The sequence below is a fragment of the Stegostoma tigrinum genome, chromosome 19 (genome assembly GCF_030684315.1).
Source record: "Stegostoma tigrinum isolate sSteTig4 chromosome 19, sSteTig4.hap1, whole genome shotgun sequence".
Classification (NCBI taxonomy): domain Eukaryota; kingdom Metazoa; phylum Chordata; class Chondrichthyes; order Orectolobiformes; family Stegostomatidae; genus Stegostoma; species Stegostoma tigrinum.
The window spans coordinates 51,051,711-51,069,154 of record NC_081372.1 but is presented as its reverse complement, the minus strand read 5'-3'; the positions used below and the strand labels follow the sequence as shown (position 1 = coordinate 51,069,154).

At 47.3% G+C, this 17,444-nt stretch overlaps 1 protein-coding gene across 4 annotated transcripts in view; it reads right to left on the bottom strand.

Moving 5' to 3' along the window:
• Positions 1-17,444, bottom strand: part of LOC125461393 (solute carrier family 12 member 5-like) — a 987,635-nt gene that overhangs the window by 43,140 nt on the left and 927,051 nt on the right. For all 4 annotated transcript variants that reach the window (XM_048550117.2, XM_059652837.1, XM_048550118.2 and 1 more), the window contains exons 12-13: positions 7,766-7,940; positions 4,852-4,970 (exon numbers count right to left, since the gene is read on the bottom strand). In XM_048550117.2, coding sequence (XP_048406074.1) covers positions 4,852-4,970; positions 7,766-7,940 — 294 coding nt within the window. The remainder of the gene's footprint in view (positions 1-4,851; positions 4,971-7,765; positions 7,941-17,444) is intronic.

Sequence of the window (17,444 nt, the reverse complement as noted above, 5' to 3'; positions counted from 1 at the left end):
TCAGAGGCACTAGCATGGGAAGTTTGGGCTTTAGAATATCAGCTCTACCCAACCTTTCACACACATTGACCTATTTTTATTTCAGATGCGTAACGAGTTACTCTGCATTTCCAGCATCTTCTAACATTTATTTCAGATTTCTCACATTTATAGACCATCTTACCATCTCTATCAAGAGTAATTGATAATATTGATGAACATATTGCATTAATTCTGATCAACACAACGAGGTATAATTGTGGCTGGGTGATTGTAGGCCAGTGGTTATAGTGCTGAGATAGCTGGCCTGTCCTCTTCAAAGGAAGCTGCTGCTGACTGACTATAGTGAAATTGAATGCAAAATTGAAATTGTATTCAAAAGTACCTGGGAGGCAAAAGAGCTCTGAGATTCACAAATAGCAATGTTGGAGGTGTTAGTAATGGAAGTAATCAGGAGGAAAGAGACCATGTTTCTGCAAGATCTGGGGATGGTGTTGTGTAAGAGATGGGCAAGAGTCCGTCAAGGAACACCCTCAAAGTGGACTGGTGCCAGAGGGGAGATAGGTGAACTCATGAATTCTGGCCTCCTGGACTAGCAGCATTCTTACAAGAAATTCAATGACCTTGCCATGCGAGTTGGTCACAGTAACTAAATCATCTTCATATAATGATGCTTATCGAGTACAAGTCAAACTTCCTAAACTGCTCATTGCATCAAAGTTGATTGTTTGCACAATAGCAGTTTCTTCCAGTCTAGACTTAGAGATAATATTTAGATGTTCCAGTTGACTAAGACAGATCATGATGCAAACTTCACTTTTAAATCTCAGAGACTCCACAGACATGCAGCTAGTCAGCTATAATTGGCATATCACCCAAACAGAGAGGAAAACAATCAGTGATAATGGGAACTGCAGATGCTGGAGAATCCAAGATAACAAAGTGTGGAGCTGGATGAACACAGCAGGCCAAGCAGCATCTCAGGAGCACAAAAGCTGATGTTTCAGGCCTAGACCCTTCATCAGAAAGGGGGATGGGGAGAGGGTTCCGAAATAAATAGGGAGAGAGGGAGTGGCGGACCAAAGATGGCGAGAAAAGAAGATAGGTGGAGAGGAGAGTATAAGTGGGGAGGTAGGGAGGGGATAGGTCAGTCCAGGGAGGATGGCACCTATCCCCTCCTCCCACCTCAAGCCGCACCTCCATTTCCTACCTACTAACCTCATCCCGCCTCCTTGACCTGTCTGTCCTCCCTGGACTGACCTATCCCCTCCCTACCTCCCCACCTGTACTCTACTCTCCACCTATCTTCTTTTCTCGCCATCTTTGGTCCACCTCTCCCTCTCTCCCTATTTATTCCAGTTGCCTCTCCCCATCCCCCTCTCTGATGAAGGGTCTAGGCCTGAAACGTCAGCTTTTGTGCTCCTGAGATGCTGCTTGGCTGGCTGTGTTCATCCAGCTTCACACTTGGTTATCTAGGAAAACAATCACTGGTTTTTCCCTTTTTCTTAGGGGAGAAGGAACCCTTGTATCCAAAATTCCCAAGAACATTGATGTTGATGGTTTGCTCCTGTCTTTTTACATCTTTTCAATTCCAACCCCACTCCCATTCTGTCACCTGATGTAAAGTGCATGCTGATAATGACAACTGTGGAGCTCTTGCTCTCTGCCACTCATCATTCCCTCACTTCAATCCGTATCTTCTGGTTCTTTTTAAAACTAATGCTTGACCAGCCAAAGCTGCCTCAAGACCAAGAGTGAAAATTTCACCACTCCATTGCTCAAGAAACATTGTGTCTTGAGGTAACTCACAGCCTCCAACTCAGAAACTATACAAACTATTGAGGATAGCATAGATTTGGGATTTGTACACAATGAGTCAGCAAACATGCACGGACTGTGGGAAAAGATAGTTTGTCTGTCAGCTCAGTGGAGGATAAGGTTGCATATTAGATCCATGGCAAAGGATTCAGATGAATGCTTCATTGGAGTGGTCTATAGGATAGTACTGATGCACAGACACACTGAGTGGTTTGCTGCATTGGTAGGCCAGAAAGCCTCTTGTCGTTTAGCATTATCACCACTGAATCACCCACTATCAACATCCTTTGGATTATTATTTGATGTGGAAATAAACTGGACATAGCAGCACAACAGCAGGTCACAGTCTAGGAATTCTGCAGTGAGGAATACACCCTCTGATTCCTGAAAACCTTTTCTACCATCTCCAAGGCACAGTCAGGAGTACGATGGAATACTGCCAATTTGCCTGAATTAGTGCAGCTCCAACAATACTTAAGAATTGCAACATCATTCAGGACAAAGCAGCCGACCTGACTGGCACCACATCTACCACCTTCGCTACCAAGATACAGCGGCAACAGTGCATGCCATCTATAAGATGCACTAACTCAGCAAAGTTTCTCTGACAACACTGTCCAAACCTGCATATCTACCACCAGAAGGGCTAAGTAACAAATGCATGGGAACAACTTGACTTTCAAGACTCCCTACAAGTCACATGTATTCTTGACTTAGATCATTGTTCCTTTACTGTTGCTGATTCAAAATCTTGGAACCCCTTTCCTACAGAACTATGGGTATCATTTGCAGGGCTGAAGCAGTTCAAAGTAACTCACCACCACCTTCTCAAGGGCATTTTGAACGGAAGTGGTAGCTAACTTTCTAACAACACTACTGCAATGATGCAACATTTAATTCAGCATTTGGTGACCAATGTCTCAGCTTACATTCTTGTACAGATGAGGACCATCCAACATCTCAATGCTGTAGTCGAAGCTCATAAGGTGATGACATCATGGTTATGAAACTCAGTGTTTAAAGATACTCACGGCAGTACAGCCGTCTGTGGTCCATCAGATTACTTGAGTTGGCAGTGACTTAGTGGAACGTGAATCTGCTGTCTTCTTTCAGAATGCATGTCCGCTACAACCACAGCACCAGTGCTCTTGCTAACCTCTCAGAGCGACCCAGCTCAGGCTGATACAGCCCTTGCTGACATGATACAGTCTGAAGCTGGGAGTTCAAGGCTAAGGGCTGCTTGAGGATATTCTGCAAGATTATCTGATGGTCTAAAAAGAATGTGAGGAAGTCATTTGAAAAACATTAAGGGTTTTTACAGATATTGTGAGGCATCATAGAAGGAAGAAAGTTACCTCTCTTCTCTGTATCAAGAGGTGGCCTCAGCTCTTCAGATTTGGTCCTTTGACTTGATCAGTGGTCAGGGAAGGAATGGATGACTGAAAACAAGGCAGGAAATGGGACCCAAAGGGCAACAATGCAGGGACCTCAGATGTGAAATTGTCCACCAGACTTGAAATTCCTTCAGCTTGTCTGAATGAATGCGGGCTGCAGTCCACATGTGCTGGTCGACCATTGCATCATAGTATAAGAAGTCACTTAAGATAGGGAAATAGGAAGGAATTTTGTGATGATACGGGCAGTACAGTGTGAGGGATTGACATTATTCTCCAAAGAGCAAGTGTCCAGCCAACTGTTTTTCCTGCCCCATGCCAGGGTTTGTGTTATTCACTCAGACTCTGTGTGGAACGTGCAGCGGCAAGGGAATGATCCAGTTGCCATTGTCCGTGTATGCACCAATGACATAGGCAGGACAAAGAAGGAGGTTCTACCTATAATCTATATAAGGAGCTAATTGCCAAATTATGAAGCAGAACCACAAGGGTCAAAATGTCTCCATCCCTGAGCCCCAATAAAATTGGCATAAGGCAATTAATTTTAGACAGATGAACGACTGGTATGAATGAAGTGGGTTCAGATTTATGAAGCACTGACACCAATGCTGAGGCAAATGGGATCTATACCACATGGATGGTCTCCACGTGAACTACGCTACTCCCCTGATGTTCTTGCCAACAGCATAACTAGGGAATAGAGAGGACTAAACTAAATAGTTGGAGAATGATAACATTTGGAAAGACATGGTAAATGAAAGAGTAGAATCAAGGTTGAACAGATAGGTATTGATTTGGGAAATGAAAAACAGAACAGGAAAGGATAGACAGTATGAGTCTCAGGGTCAACTAACAGATCAGACAAGAATTTTCAAAAAGACCAAGATGCTAAATCTGTATCCTCTGTATCTGAATGCATGTAATATGTGAAACAAAACAGATGAATTAAAAGCACAAATAGAAATGAATACATACACGATAGACATTATAGAATCATGGCCACAAGTTTATATAGATTGACACCTGAATCTTGAAGGGTACAGAAGAACTATGAATGGTAGGAAACTAGAAAAAGGTGGAAGGGTGATTCTGTTAGCGAAACATGGAATGCATGCCATAGGGAGGGATGACCCGAGTTCAGGAAACCAAGATGTGGAAACAGTTTGGATAGAGATATGAAATTATACGGTCAAGAAATGTCTTATGGAAGTGGTGTGCAGGCCAATTAACATTTAAATCACAAGATAGTGAAACATAAAGAAAGAATTCAGCGCTTATCAGACATGCATGGTTATAATCAAAGGAGATTGGAAAAGTCTAATGGTCATCAGGGGACTTAAAGAAGGAATTCATAGAAGGTTTTTAAGATAGATTCTTGGAATAGCATACTCAGCAGCTGACCAGGCAGCAGGCTATACAAGAATAAAATGAAGAATTGCAGGGGGTGGAGATCTGAAATAAAAACAGAAATTGCTGGAGAAACTTCAGAAGGTCACTGCATTTTAATGTTGACTGTGCTTTCTTTCCACAGATGTTGCTGAGCTTCTCCGACAATTTCCGTTTTTGTACCTAATCTGTGTTGATCTCTTTGCCAATGCCACAAGCCATTGAAATCTACCCTAGGTTTTCAGGTCAGTAATATTCCAATAAAGGTACGTACATGGAGAGAATGGGTGCCACCTCATCCAAAGAGGCAATAAGGATTCCGGTTTCGCAGATACATGCTGTCAGTAACAGGGCCCAGGTGGGTTCACCATTTGCTTTTCCATGACCAAACACCTGGGAAAAATAGAAAAATGAGACAACTGTAGCAACAGCAAGAGAAATGATGCACATTCATAACTGGTGACTACTGTAGAAATAGCATAATATTCAAAGGCAGATGACTTTACAGCAGGTCATTCAGAAAGTAAAGGGAAAACAAATTAGAACACACTTATTTACTTAATCCCTGCTGCAGTGTTGTAAGTTTGTATATTCCTTTTAAAATGAATTTGTATTGGACACATGAATCTATATTAGGGCAGTAGATTGGAATTATGGTCCATATTGGCATTAGTGAATTAATTGAGGGAAGTATTAAAGTCTCATAAACAAAGTTTGGGGTACAATGGACAAGATTAAATAGCAGGATCTCAAAGATAGCAATGCTAAGGTGCTCACAGTAATAGCAGCTAAGCAAACAGGAAAATAATGCATGTGTATGTGTTTGGGGAAGTGGTAGAGGGTAGCACAGGAAGGAAGATGTCATATGCATGGGACCAGTTGTGGAACTGTCCACTAGGTGGACAAGGTTGTATCATAACAAAGTCAACCTAATGTACTTACTGAGAGGAAAACTAGTACTGTTGAGGAATGGAGTTAAATTAATTTATTAGGGGAATAGGGTAAATAGCAAAAGGAAAAGAGAAGAAATTAGATTAGGAGACAAAGAACTAAAAACAACACTAAAGTTAAAAGTATCACAAAATTGCAGGTGTCAAATCACACAAAGTGATAGTGAATTAATGGTCTGTTTTACAATTTGCCAAACAATTCAACAGACATTAAACAGGCTGCTGATTTCGTTATCTCCCCCTTCAGATCTTACGAAAAATAAACATTAATTCCATTGTGTGTAAATCTTCACCAATTGTACACATGGGGGTGGGAAGGTAGGTGTTGGACTGTGAGATATATGGCTTCAACTCGATATGTCTTATGGAAACTGATATAAGGTCAGTTAAATTTATCATAGTTACTTACAGACAGTACAGCTGCTGGGAGCTGACATTTACGTGGCTAATTGACGTTGCTTTGTTAAACAAGTGCTAAGGACAGTAACTGAATGCTTTCAGATCTATTTTTATACATGCACGTTGGGTCCTGGTGATGTCATCAGGAACTGAGTGCAATTTTAACTTGTGGCCATGGACAAAAACGATATGGCGAGCTTTACATCAGGCACAATGCCACAACAAAACAGAAGGTGCCTGGAAACTCAAGCCTTTGGAGTTGAATTAAAATAATATTCCTTGCAGCTTGCAAGAAGATGATACCACACATATAGTCTTGTACATGTGTGAGGCACATTTTATCACTTCTTTGTCACCCCGATACCAAAGCATATTCTCACAGATTGCACAGGTCAAAACAACTTGCATTTCTGCTACTTTGATCATCTTAGGAAGAAAAGCATTCGCTATTTCAAACGTAACAAAATGGAATTCAGAAATTTCTGTTCTCAATGAAAACAGATGAGTTCTCCTGTGCAGGGTTGTGTCAGATTACATCATTGAAAACAACTGCATTTTGCAACTGTATGTACAAAATATTTCACAGAACGCTCAAGGCTTGGAGAGCGGAAGATTAGCAACAGTTCAAAAGAGTCTGTCTCTTCAATTCAGAGATATGAAATTTTGATGAACTGTAGCTAAGAAGAGAGTGACAGCACAATAACAATTCAGCATATATCTGAGTAAGAAAGAATACGTAAAGGCTACAGCTGGTACTCTTGTCACATTCAATTACTATTGTCTAGGACCTCAGTGATCCCATCGCACATGGTCAATGATCCTATTGTTTGTTTAGGAAGATACTACTGACTACATTTAGGATCACACCACATTTGGGATCCCCTGTCATGTAGTACATGACCAGACTTTCCTTGCTTTAGAATGTTCATTGTGCACAGATCTTCTAGATCTTGTGACTCCATTCCTTTCCTGAGCACATCTCTTACTTGCCTTAAGGCACAGAAGATAAGGAAAACTATTGCATTAAATGATTAACTGTTCAAGGATGTTGTTTTTGCCTTTGGCTCTTTATGAGAGAAAGTCCTCTTCAGCCTGTTATGGGTAGCCCAACAATAAACATGTATTTCGTAACAGGAATTCAAAAGTAGAAGTTTGCCATTCAGTTGAGTAAATTAAAATGTAAAGGAGGAATCAATCCTAGTTTTTGTTTTGTCAGCCCACGTAATACTGTCCTCAATGACTGGTGTTGAGGAATTGTAAGTCCTGTATTTTGTCTGTTTTCAAAAAGATGTGAAATCAGTAACAGTACTCAAACACCTGTATTGAAATATTGATATAACAAGGTGTAGAGCTGGATGAACACACCAGGCAGCATCAGAGGAGCAGGAAAGCTGACGTTTCGGGTACAGACCCAAAACATCAGCTTTCCTGCTCCTCTGACGGTGCCTGGCCTGCAGTTTTCAGCCATCTCCACACCTCGTTATCTCAGACTCGAGCATCGGTATTTCCTACCTCGTATTGAAATGTTGTCAATTGTTAAAATATATTCATGGAACTAAATCAACAAAATAATGTTCACTTTTGTTCTAACATATTTCCCTTAGATGTTCAAACTGTGGTTTTATCTCAATTTATCACAAAGCCCTGTCACCCCATAGTTCATGCCGGATACTGAATACCTCACTGTATTAACGATTAGCTCATAGTGAGGAAATAACCAGGTTTGCAAGCCTAAACCTGAATGAATTAGAATTCTCACACATTTAACACAGGCATTGTCTCACAATCTCTATCTATCTTTGTTCAATGATAAGAACAACTGAAGCAGCAAAAACTTACCCGTAAGAAAGGTACAATACCGTCTCTTGAGATGGCCTGCAGGAGGCGAGGGGCACCTGTCAAACTCTGAAGACCAGCGCCACACGTGGAGAAGAATGAACCAATGACAATAACCCACGGAGATGGCCACGACAATGTTCCAATCACAAGATTTCCATTGACAGCCTCTCCGAATCTAGAAAAAAAACAATAACGGTGTGGTGTATAAACTCAACAGAGTCATGGTTATTTTTAAAAAAGCTAAATAACTGTGGATGCTAGAAATCAGAAACAAAAACAGAATCTTTTTGGAAAAACTCAGCATCTGTGGAGAGAAAGCAGAATTAATGTTTTGAATCCAATGACCCTTCTTCAAATCTGATTTCTAACTAGGAAAAGGTCATCATATACACTGAAGATGAATTTGGGGGAGGAGGGGAGGAGTAACTGTAAGAGGCGATGGATCTCAGAGAGAGAGAGAGAGAGAGAGGAAAACAGATATCCAGCCAAAGGAATGGGTAAAGGTCTATCTGGAAGAATTAATAGTTGCTAATGGGGATCATTGACAATGGGTTATTTGTAGTAGCAGCTCATGTGATGACAAGGCATGGTGTCTGGGGGTTGGGGCAAGGAAATGGGAGAAGATGCTAAGCCCTAAAATTGTTGAGCTTTATAATGAATCCAGAAGGTGGCATGGTTCCCAAGCAGAAAATCAGGTGCTGTTCCTCCAGCTTGCACTGAGCTGTGCTGGAGCATTGCAGTTAGCCCGAGACAGAGATTTTTGACCAGGGAAATGGTGGTGGGTTGAAAACAGGAAACAGGAAGCTCTGGGTCATCTCTGATGAAGGGTCTAGAACCGAAACATCAGCTTTTGTGCTCCTGAGATGCTGCTTTGCCTGCTGTGTTCATCCAGCTTCACACTTCATTAGCTCTGGGTCATTTTTGTGGACAGATGTACGTTTTCTTCAAAGATGTCATTCAATCTGTACTTCATCTCAATGTAGAGGAGACCACAATGTGGGTAGCGAATACAGTCTACAGAATAGATTGAGTGAAGGTGCTGCTTCATTGGGCCTTGGATGATGAGGAGGGAAAAAGTAAACGGGCAGGTGCTACACCTTCTACAATTGCATGGGAAAATACTGTGGCGGTGTGAGGAGGTGTTGGGAGTGGAGGAAGAGTGGACCAAGGTGTCCCAGAGGGAATGGTCTCTGCAGAAGGCTGGCAAGGAAGGGGAATAAGTGTCTGGTGGTGGTATCCCATTGGAGGTGGCTGAAATAGCAGCTAATTATCTTCTGGACTTTGGTTCGGCCACATTTAGAGTACTGTGTACAGTTCTGGTCGCACATTATCAAAAGCATGTGAACGGTTTGGAGAGAGTGCAGAGGAGGTTCACCAGGATGCTGCCTAGTATGGACGGTGCTGGCTATGAAGAGAGGTTGAGTAGATAGGATTATTTTCAGTAGAAAGACGGAGATTGAGAGGCGATCTGATTGAGATCTAAAAAATCATGAGGGGTATAAACAGTGTGGATAGCAAGAACCTTTTTCCCCAGAGTGGGGGACTCAATTACTAGGGGTCATGAGTTCAAAGTGAGAGGAGGAAAGTTTAAGGGAGATGTGTTTGGAAAGTTCTTTACGCAGAGGGTGGTGGGTGCCTGGAACGCGTTGCCAGCGGAGGTGGTAGACGCAGACACGTTAGTGTCTTTTAAGATATATCTGGACAGGTACATGGATAGACAGGGAGCAAATGGACACAGACCCTTAGAAAATAGACAACAGGTTAGACAGAGGATCTCGATCAGTGCAGGCTTGGAAGGGCCTGTTCCTGTGCTGTAATTTTCTTTCTTTTTCTTTGTTCTTTGGATGTGGATGCTACTGAGGTGGTAGGTGAGGATTGGGAGGACCCAATTGCTGTTGTAAGAGGGAACAGAGGCGTGAAGGTTGAAGTGTGGAAGATAGGTCGAACATGGCTATACAGCCTCAGCTTCAGCGTATATACCAAAGTTTTCTTCGCCACAATCAGTTCTGAAGAAGGGTCACTGGGCCCGAAAGGTTAACTTTGTTTCCTCTTCACAGATGCAGCCATACAGGTTGAGATTTTCCACCAATTTCTTTTCTTGTTACAGATGCTGAATGTTTAGGTCAATTCCACAGCATCAGTGTTGTAATTTCTTTGTAGGGGGCTGTAATGGAGCCAAAAAAAAAGTGAAGCAGTGTTGAGGGAACCTGTATGTTCTTTATAGTTTGATGAGCATAAATGGAATTAATTGCTCTAGCTCTGCTTTTCCCTATATATCCTGAGGTGGCAAGTGCATCTGGCAAGCATAGTAGTTGACCTGGATCTGAACCACAAGTGAATCCCTGCAGCAGCACTGCAAGTATAGTCAGCAAACACAGCGATAAAAAAGACCAGTTCTAACCTTCACCCTTTAGAACAACACAGGAATGGAATGGAGATGAAATTGGACAGTTTCCATAAGCACTGCACAGGATATTAATGTGATCTGTCACTGATTGGGAATATGAATGAACTTCCAATGAGCTTCAATTTTCCAAGTGACTCGACAGAAATCTGATGGGTGGCAAAATGAAAAGATATTCTGTACCAAGATGGCATCAAAACTAATGACAGCAACAATTAATATGACTTCAGCAAGCCAATCTTTTATTTTTGCTTTTGGAAGCATCAGAGTCTGGGTGCAGCCTATTTTATGTAAGGGAAGATGTAAATAATTTTTGCAAATGAAATGGCGGAAAATATACGTGAGTATGGCTACACTTCTTTGCTGACCAAAGGTCCTAAATCCTCTTCTAAAGATTTCAAAACAAAAGTCACACATTTGTGCTCTGGCTTAAGAGATCATAGTGCTTTTTTTTCTGAAGAAGGGTCTAGGCCCAAAACGTAAGCCTTCCTGCTCCCCTGATGCTGCTTGGCTTGCTGTGTTCATCCAGCTCTACACCTTGTTATCTCAGACCCTCCAGCATCTGCAGTTCCTGCTGTCTCTGAAATAGCTTAAGTGTAGTTGCTTTCCCTTTGCAGTTCTCAGTTTTTCATGACAACATATTATAAAACTTACTACAGATATGGATATGCTGTTCTAGTGGTTATGGGTTACAGAGAATCTCAGTGATTTGTTCCAAAATTCAAGTCAATATGTGAAAATGTATCTAGTAAATTGAGCAATTTGACCATGAAAGCTGTTGGGCTGTTATAGCAAAAAAAAGAGCTACTTCACAGGCAAGATAATAAAATGTGAGGCTGGATGAACACAGCAGGCCAAGCAGCATCTCAGGAGCACAAAAGCTGACGTTTCGGGCCTAGACCCTTCATCAGAGAGGGGGATGGGGGGAGGGAACTGGAATAAATAGGGAGAGAGGGGGAGGCGGACCGAAGATGGAGAGCAAAGAAGATAGGTGGAGAGGGTGTAGGTGGGGAGGTAGGGAGGGGATAGGTCAGTCCAGGGAAGACGGACAGGTCAAGGAGGTGGGATGAGGTTAGTAGGTAGCTGGGGGTGCGGCTGGGGGTGGGAGGAAGGGATGGGTGAGAGGAAGAACCGGTTAGGGAGGCAGAGACAGGTTGGACTGGTTTTGGGATGCAGTGGGTGGGGGGGAAGAGCTGGGCTGGTTGTGTGGTGCAGTGGGGGGAGGGGATGAACTGGGCTGGTTTAGGGATGCAGTGGGGGAAGGGGAGATTTTGAAACTGGTGAAGTCCACATTGATACCATATGGCTGCAGGGTTCCCAGGCGGAATATGAGTTGCTGTTCCTGCAACCTTCGGGTGGCATCATTGTGGCAGTGCAGGAGGCCCATGATGGACATGTCATCAAGAGAATGGGAGGGGGAGTGGAAATGGTTTGCGACTGGGAGGTGCAGTTGTTTGTTGCGAACTGAGCGGAGGTGTTCTGCAAAGCGGTCCCCAAGCCTCCGCTTGGTTTCCCCAATGTAGAGAAAGCCGCACCGGGTACAGTGGATGCAGTATACCACATTGGCAGATGTGCAGGTGAACCTCTGCTTAATGTGGAATGTCATCTTGGGGCCTGGGATGGGGGTGAGGGAGGAGGTGTGGGGACAAGTGTAGCATTTCCTGCGGTTGCAGGGGAAGGTGCCGGGTGTGGTGGGGTTGGAGGGCAGTGTGGAGCGAACAAGGGAGTCACGGAGAGAGTGGTCTCTCCGGAAAGCAGACAGGGGTGGGGATGGAAAAATGTCTTGGGTGGTGGGGTCGGATTGTAAATGGCGGAAGTGTCGGAGGATAATGCGTTGTATCCGGAGGTTGGTAGGGTGGTGTGTGAGAACGAGGGGGATCCTCTTGGGGCGGTTGTGGCGGGGGCGGGGTGTGAGGGATGTGTCGCGGGAAATGCGGGAGACGCGGTCAAGGGCGTTCTCAATCACCGTGGGGGGGAAGTTGCGGTCCTTAAAGAACTTGGACATCTGGGATGTGCGGGAGTGGAATGTCTTATCGTGGGAGCAGATGCGGCGGAGGCGGAGGAATTGGGAATAGGGGATGGAGTTTTTGCAGGAGGGTGGGTGGGAGGAGGTGTATTCTAGGTAGCTGTGGGAGTCGGTGGGCTTGAAATGGACATCAGTTACAAGCTGGTTGCCTGAGATGGAGACTGAGAGGTCCAGGAAGGTGAGGGATGTGCTGGAGATGGCCCAGGTGAACTGAAGGTTGGGGTGGAAGGTGTTGGTGAAGTGGATGAACTGTTCGAGCTCCTCTGGGGAGCAAGAGGCGGCGCCGATACAGTCATCAATGTACCGGAGGAAGAGGTGGGGTTTGGGGCCTGTGTAGGTGCGGAAGATGGACTGTTCCACGTAACCTACAAAGAGGCAGGCATAGCTGGGGCCCATGCGGGTGCCCATGGCCACCCCCTTAGTCTGTAGGAAGTGGGAGGAGTCAAAAGAGAAGTTGTTGAGTGTGAGGACGAGTTCCGCTAGGCGGATGAGAGTGTCGGTGGAGGGGGCCTGGTCGGGCCTGCGGGACAGGAAGAAGCGGAGGGCCTTGAGGCCATCTCCATGCGGAATGCAGGTGTACAGGGACTGGACGTCCATGGTGAATATGAGGTGTTGGGGGCCAGGGAATTGGAAGTCCTGGAGGAGGTGGAGGGCGTGGGTGGTGTCACGGACATAGGTGGGGAGTTCCTGGACCAAAGGGGAGAAAATGGAGTCCAGATAGGTGGAGATGAGTTCGGTGGGGCAGGAGCAGGCTGAGACGATGGGTCGACCAGGGCAGGCAGGTTTGTGGATTTTGGGAAGGAGATAGAAACGGGCTGTGCGGGGTTGGGGAACAATGAGGTTGGAGGCTGTGGGTGGGAGGTCCCCTGAGGTGATGAGGTCATGAATGGTGTTGGAGATGATGGTTTGGTGCTCGGGTGTGGGGTCATGATCGAGGAGGCGGTAGGAGGTGGTGTCGGAGAGTTGGCGTCTGGCCTCGGCGATGTAGAGGTCAGTACGCCATACTACCACTGCGCCATCCTTGTCTGCGGGTTTGATGGTGAGGTTGGGGTTGGAGCGGAGGGAGCGGAGGGCTGCCCGTTCTGCGGGGGAGAGGTTGGAGTGGGTGAGAGGGGTGGAGAGGTTGAGGCGGTTAATGTCTCGACGGCAGTTGGAGATGAAGAGGTCGAGGGAGGGTAGGAGGCCTGGGGGTGGTGTCCAGGAGGAGGACTTGTGTTGGAAGCGGGTGAAGGGGTCAGTGGAAGGAGGGTTGGGTTCCCGGTTGAAGAAGTAGGCATGCAGGCGAAGACGGCGGAAAAACTGCTCTATGTCCGACCGTGACTGGTATTCGTTGATGTGTGGTTGTAGGGGGACAAAGGTGAGCCCCTTGCTCAGGACTGACCGTTCGTCCTCAGTCAGTGGGAGGTCTGGGGGGATGGTGCCGACGCCGACGGAACCCCGCCCACGGCCGACGCCGACGGAACCCCGCCCACGGCCGACGCCGACGGAACCCCGCCCACGGCCGACGCCGACGGAACCCCGCCCACGGCCGACGCCGACGGAACCCCGCCCACGGCCGACGGAACCCCGCCCACGGCCGACGACATCATCGCTCCGCCCACAACCTCCACAGCCTGCAACCCCAGAGGAGACAGCCACCCTGAGCCCTGCCGAATCTTCACCATCCCCCCAGACCTCCCACTGACTGAGGACGAACGGTCAGTCCTGAGCAAGGGGCTCACCTTTGTCCCCCTACAACCACACATCAACGAATACCAGTCACGGTCGGACATAGAGCAGTTTTTCCGCCGTCTTCGCCTGCATGCCTACTTCTTCAACCGGGAACCCAACCCTCCTTCCACTGACCCCTTCACCCGCTTCCAACACAAGTCCTCCTCCTGGACACCACCCCCAGGCCTCCTACCCTCCCTCGACCTCTTCATCTCCAACTGCCGTCGAGACATTAACCGCCTCAACCTCTCCACCCCTCTCACCCACTCCAACCTCTCCCCCGCAGAACGGGCAGCCCTCCGCTCCCTCCGCTCCAACCCCAACCTCACCATCAAACCCGCAGACAAGGATGGCGCAGTGGTAGTATGGCGTACTGACCTCTACATCGCCGAGGCCAGACGCCAACTCTCCGACACCACCTCCTACCGCCTCCTCGATCATGACCCCACACCCGAGCACCAAACCATCATCTCCAACACCATTCATGACCTCATCACCTCAGGGGACCTCCCACCCACAGCCTCCAACCTCATTGTTCCCCAACCCCGCACAGCCCGTTTCTATCTCCTTCCCAAAATCCACAAACCTGCCTGCCCTGGTCGACCCATCGTCTCAGCCTGCTCCTGCCCCACCGAACTCATCTCCACCTATCTGGACTCCATTTTCTCCCCTTTGGTCCAGGAACTCCCCACCTATGTCCGTGACACCACCCACGCCCTCCACCTCCTCCAGGACTTCCAATTCCCTGGCCCCCAACACCTCATATTCACCATGGACGTCCAGTCCCTGTACACCTGCATTCCGCATGGAGATGGCCTCAAGGCCCTCCGCTTCTTCCTGTCCCGCAGGCCCGACCAGGCCCCCTCCACCGACACTCTCATCCGCCTAGCGGAACTCGTCCTCACACTCAACAACTTCTCTTTTGACTCCTCCCACTTCCTACAGACTAAGGGGGTGGCCATGGGCACCCGCATGGGCCCCAGCTATGCCTGCCTCTTTGTAGGTTACGTGGAACAGTCCATCTTCCGCACCTACACAGGCCCCAAACCCCACCTCTTCCTCCGGTACATTGATGACTGTATCGGCGCCGCCTCTTGCTCCCCAGAGGAGCTCGAACAGTTCATCCACTTCACCAACACCTTCCACCCCAACCTTCAGTTCACCTGGGCCATCTCCAGCACATCCCTCACCTTCCTGGACCTCTCAGTCTCCATCTCAGGCAACCAGCTTGTAACTGATGTCCATTTCAAGCCCACCGACTCCCACAGCTACCTAGAATACACCTCCTCCCACCCACCCTCCTGCAAAAACTCCATCCCCTATTCCCAATTCCTCCGCCTCCGCCGCATCTGCTCCCACGATAAGACATTCCACTCCCGCACATCCCAGATGTCCAAGTTCTTTAAGGACCGCAACTTCCCCCCCACGGTGATTGAGAACGCCCTTGACCGCGTCTCCCGCATTTCCCGCGACACATCCCTCACACCCCGCCCCCGCCACAACCGCCCCAAGAGGATCCCCCTCGTTCTCACACACCACCCTACCAACCTCCGGATACAACGCATTATCCTCCGACACTTCCGCCATTTACAATCCGACCCCACCACCCAAGACATTTTTCCATCCCCACCCCTGTCTGCTTTCCGGAGAGACCACTCTCTCCGTGACTCCCTTGTTCGCTCCACACTGCCCTCCAACCCCACCACACCCGGCACCTTCCCCTGCAACCGCAGGAAATGCTACACTTGTCCCCACACCTCCTCCCTCACCCCCATCCCAGGCCCCAAGATGACATTCCACATTAAGCAGAGGTTCACCTGCACATCTGCCAATGTGGTATACTGCATCCACTGTACCCGGTGCGGCTTTCTCTACATTGGGGAAACCAAGCGGAGGCTTGGGGACCGCTTTGCAGAACACCTCCGCTCAGTTCGCAACAAACAACTGCACCTCCCAGTCGCAAACCATTTCCACTCCCCCTCCCATTCTCTTGATGACATGTCCATCATGGGCCTCCTGCACTGCCACAATGATGCCACCCGAAGGTTGCAGGAACAGCAACTCATATTCCGCCTGGGAACCCTGCAGCCATATGGTATCAATGTGGACTTCACCAGTTTCAAAATCTCCCCTTCCCCCACTGCATCCCTAAACCAGCCCAGTTCATCCCCTCCCCCCACTGCACCACACAACCAGCCCAGCTCTTCCCCCCCACCCACTGCATCCCAAAACCAGTCCAACCTGTCTCTGCCTCCCTAACCGGTTCTTCCTCTCACCCATCCCTTCCTCCCACCCCCAGCCGCACCCCCAGCTACCTACTAACCTCATCCCACCTCCTTGACCTGTCCGTCTTCCCTGGACTGACCTATCCCCTCCCTACCTCCCCACCTACACCCTCTCCACCTATCTTCTTTGCTCTCCATCTTCGGTCCGCCTCCCCCTCTCTCCCTATTTATTCCAGTTCCCTCCCCCCATCCCCCTCTCTGATGAAGGGTCTAGGCCCGAAACGTCAGCTTTTGTGCTCCTGAGATGCTGCTTGGCCTGCTGTGTTCATCCAGCCTCACATTTTATTATCTTGGAATCTCCAGCATCTGCAGTTCCCATTATCTCTGATACTTCACAGGCATCCTTCTTACAAAAAAACTTTCCAGCCCTACTTGATCTAAGTATGTAGCTCTAGTCTCAGTGCAGTGTAGTTGAATCTTACTTGGCTTCTGGTTAAAACTGCAGGTTGTACAAAAGAGAACAAAAGAGAAGTAAGGCACAGGAACAGGCCCCTCGGTCCTCCAGGCCAGGGCCAATCATCATGCCCTGACTAAACTAAAAAAAATTCTATCCTTATTTGGTCTGTATCCCTTTATTCCCTCCCTATTCATGTAACCATCCAGATGCCTCTTAAATATCACCAACGTGCCCACTTCCACCACCACCTCTGACATTCCGGGTCCCTACCACTCTCTGCGTTAAAAAAAACTTTCCCTGCACATCTCCCTTAAACCTTTGCCCTCTCAGCTTGAGCCAGTGTCCCCTTGTAATTAAAGCTTCATCCCTGTGGAAAAGCCTCTGGCTATCCACCCTATCTCCACCTTTAATAATTTTGTAGACCTCAATCAGGTCTCGCCTCAGCTACTGTCTTTCCAGTGAAAACACACACACACACACACACACACACACACACACAAACACACACACACACACACACACACACACACACACACACACACCAGGCAACATCCTGGTGAGCCTTCTTTCCAAAGCTTCCATATCCTTTTGGTAGTGTGGCATCCACAACTGCACACAATACTCCAAAAGTGGCCTAATGAGGGCTTTACATAGCTGCTTCATGGTTTGCCAACTCCTATACTCCATACCTTGGCTGATGAAAGCAAGTATGTCATCACCTGTGTTGCCATTTTTAGTGAGCTGTGGACCTGCATGCCCAGATCCGTCTGTATGTTATTGTTCCTAAGGGTTCTGCCATTTACAGTATCATTCACACCTAAATTTGACCCACCGAAATGCATCACCTTACATTTGTC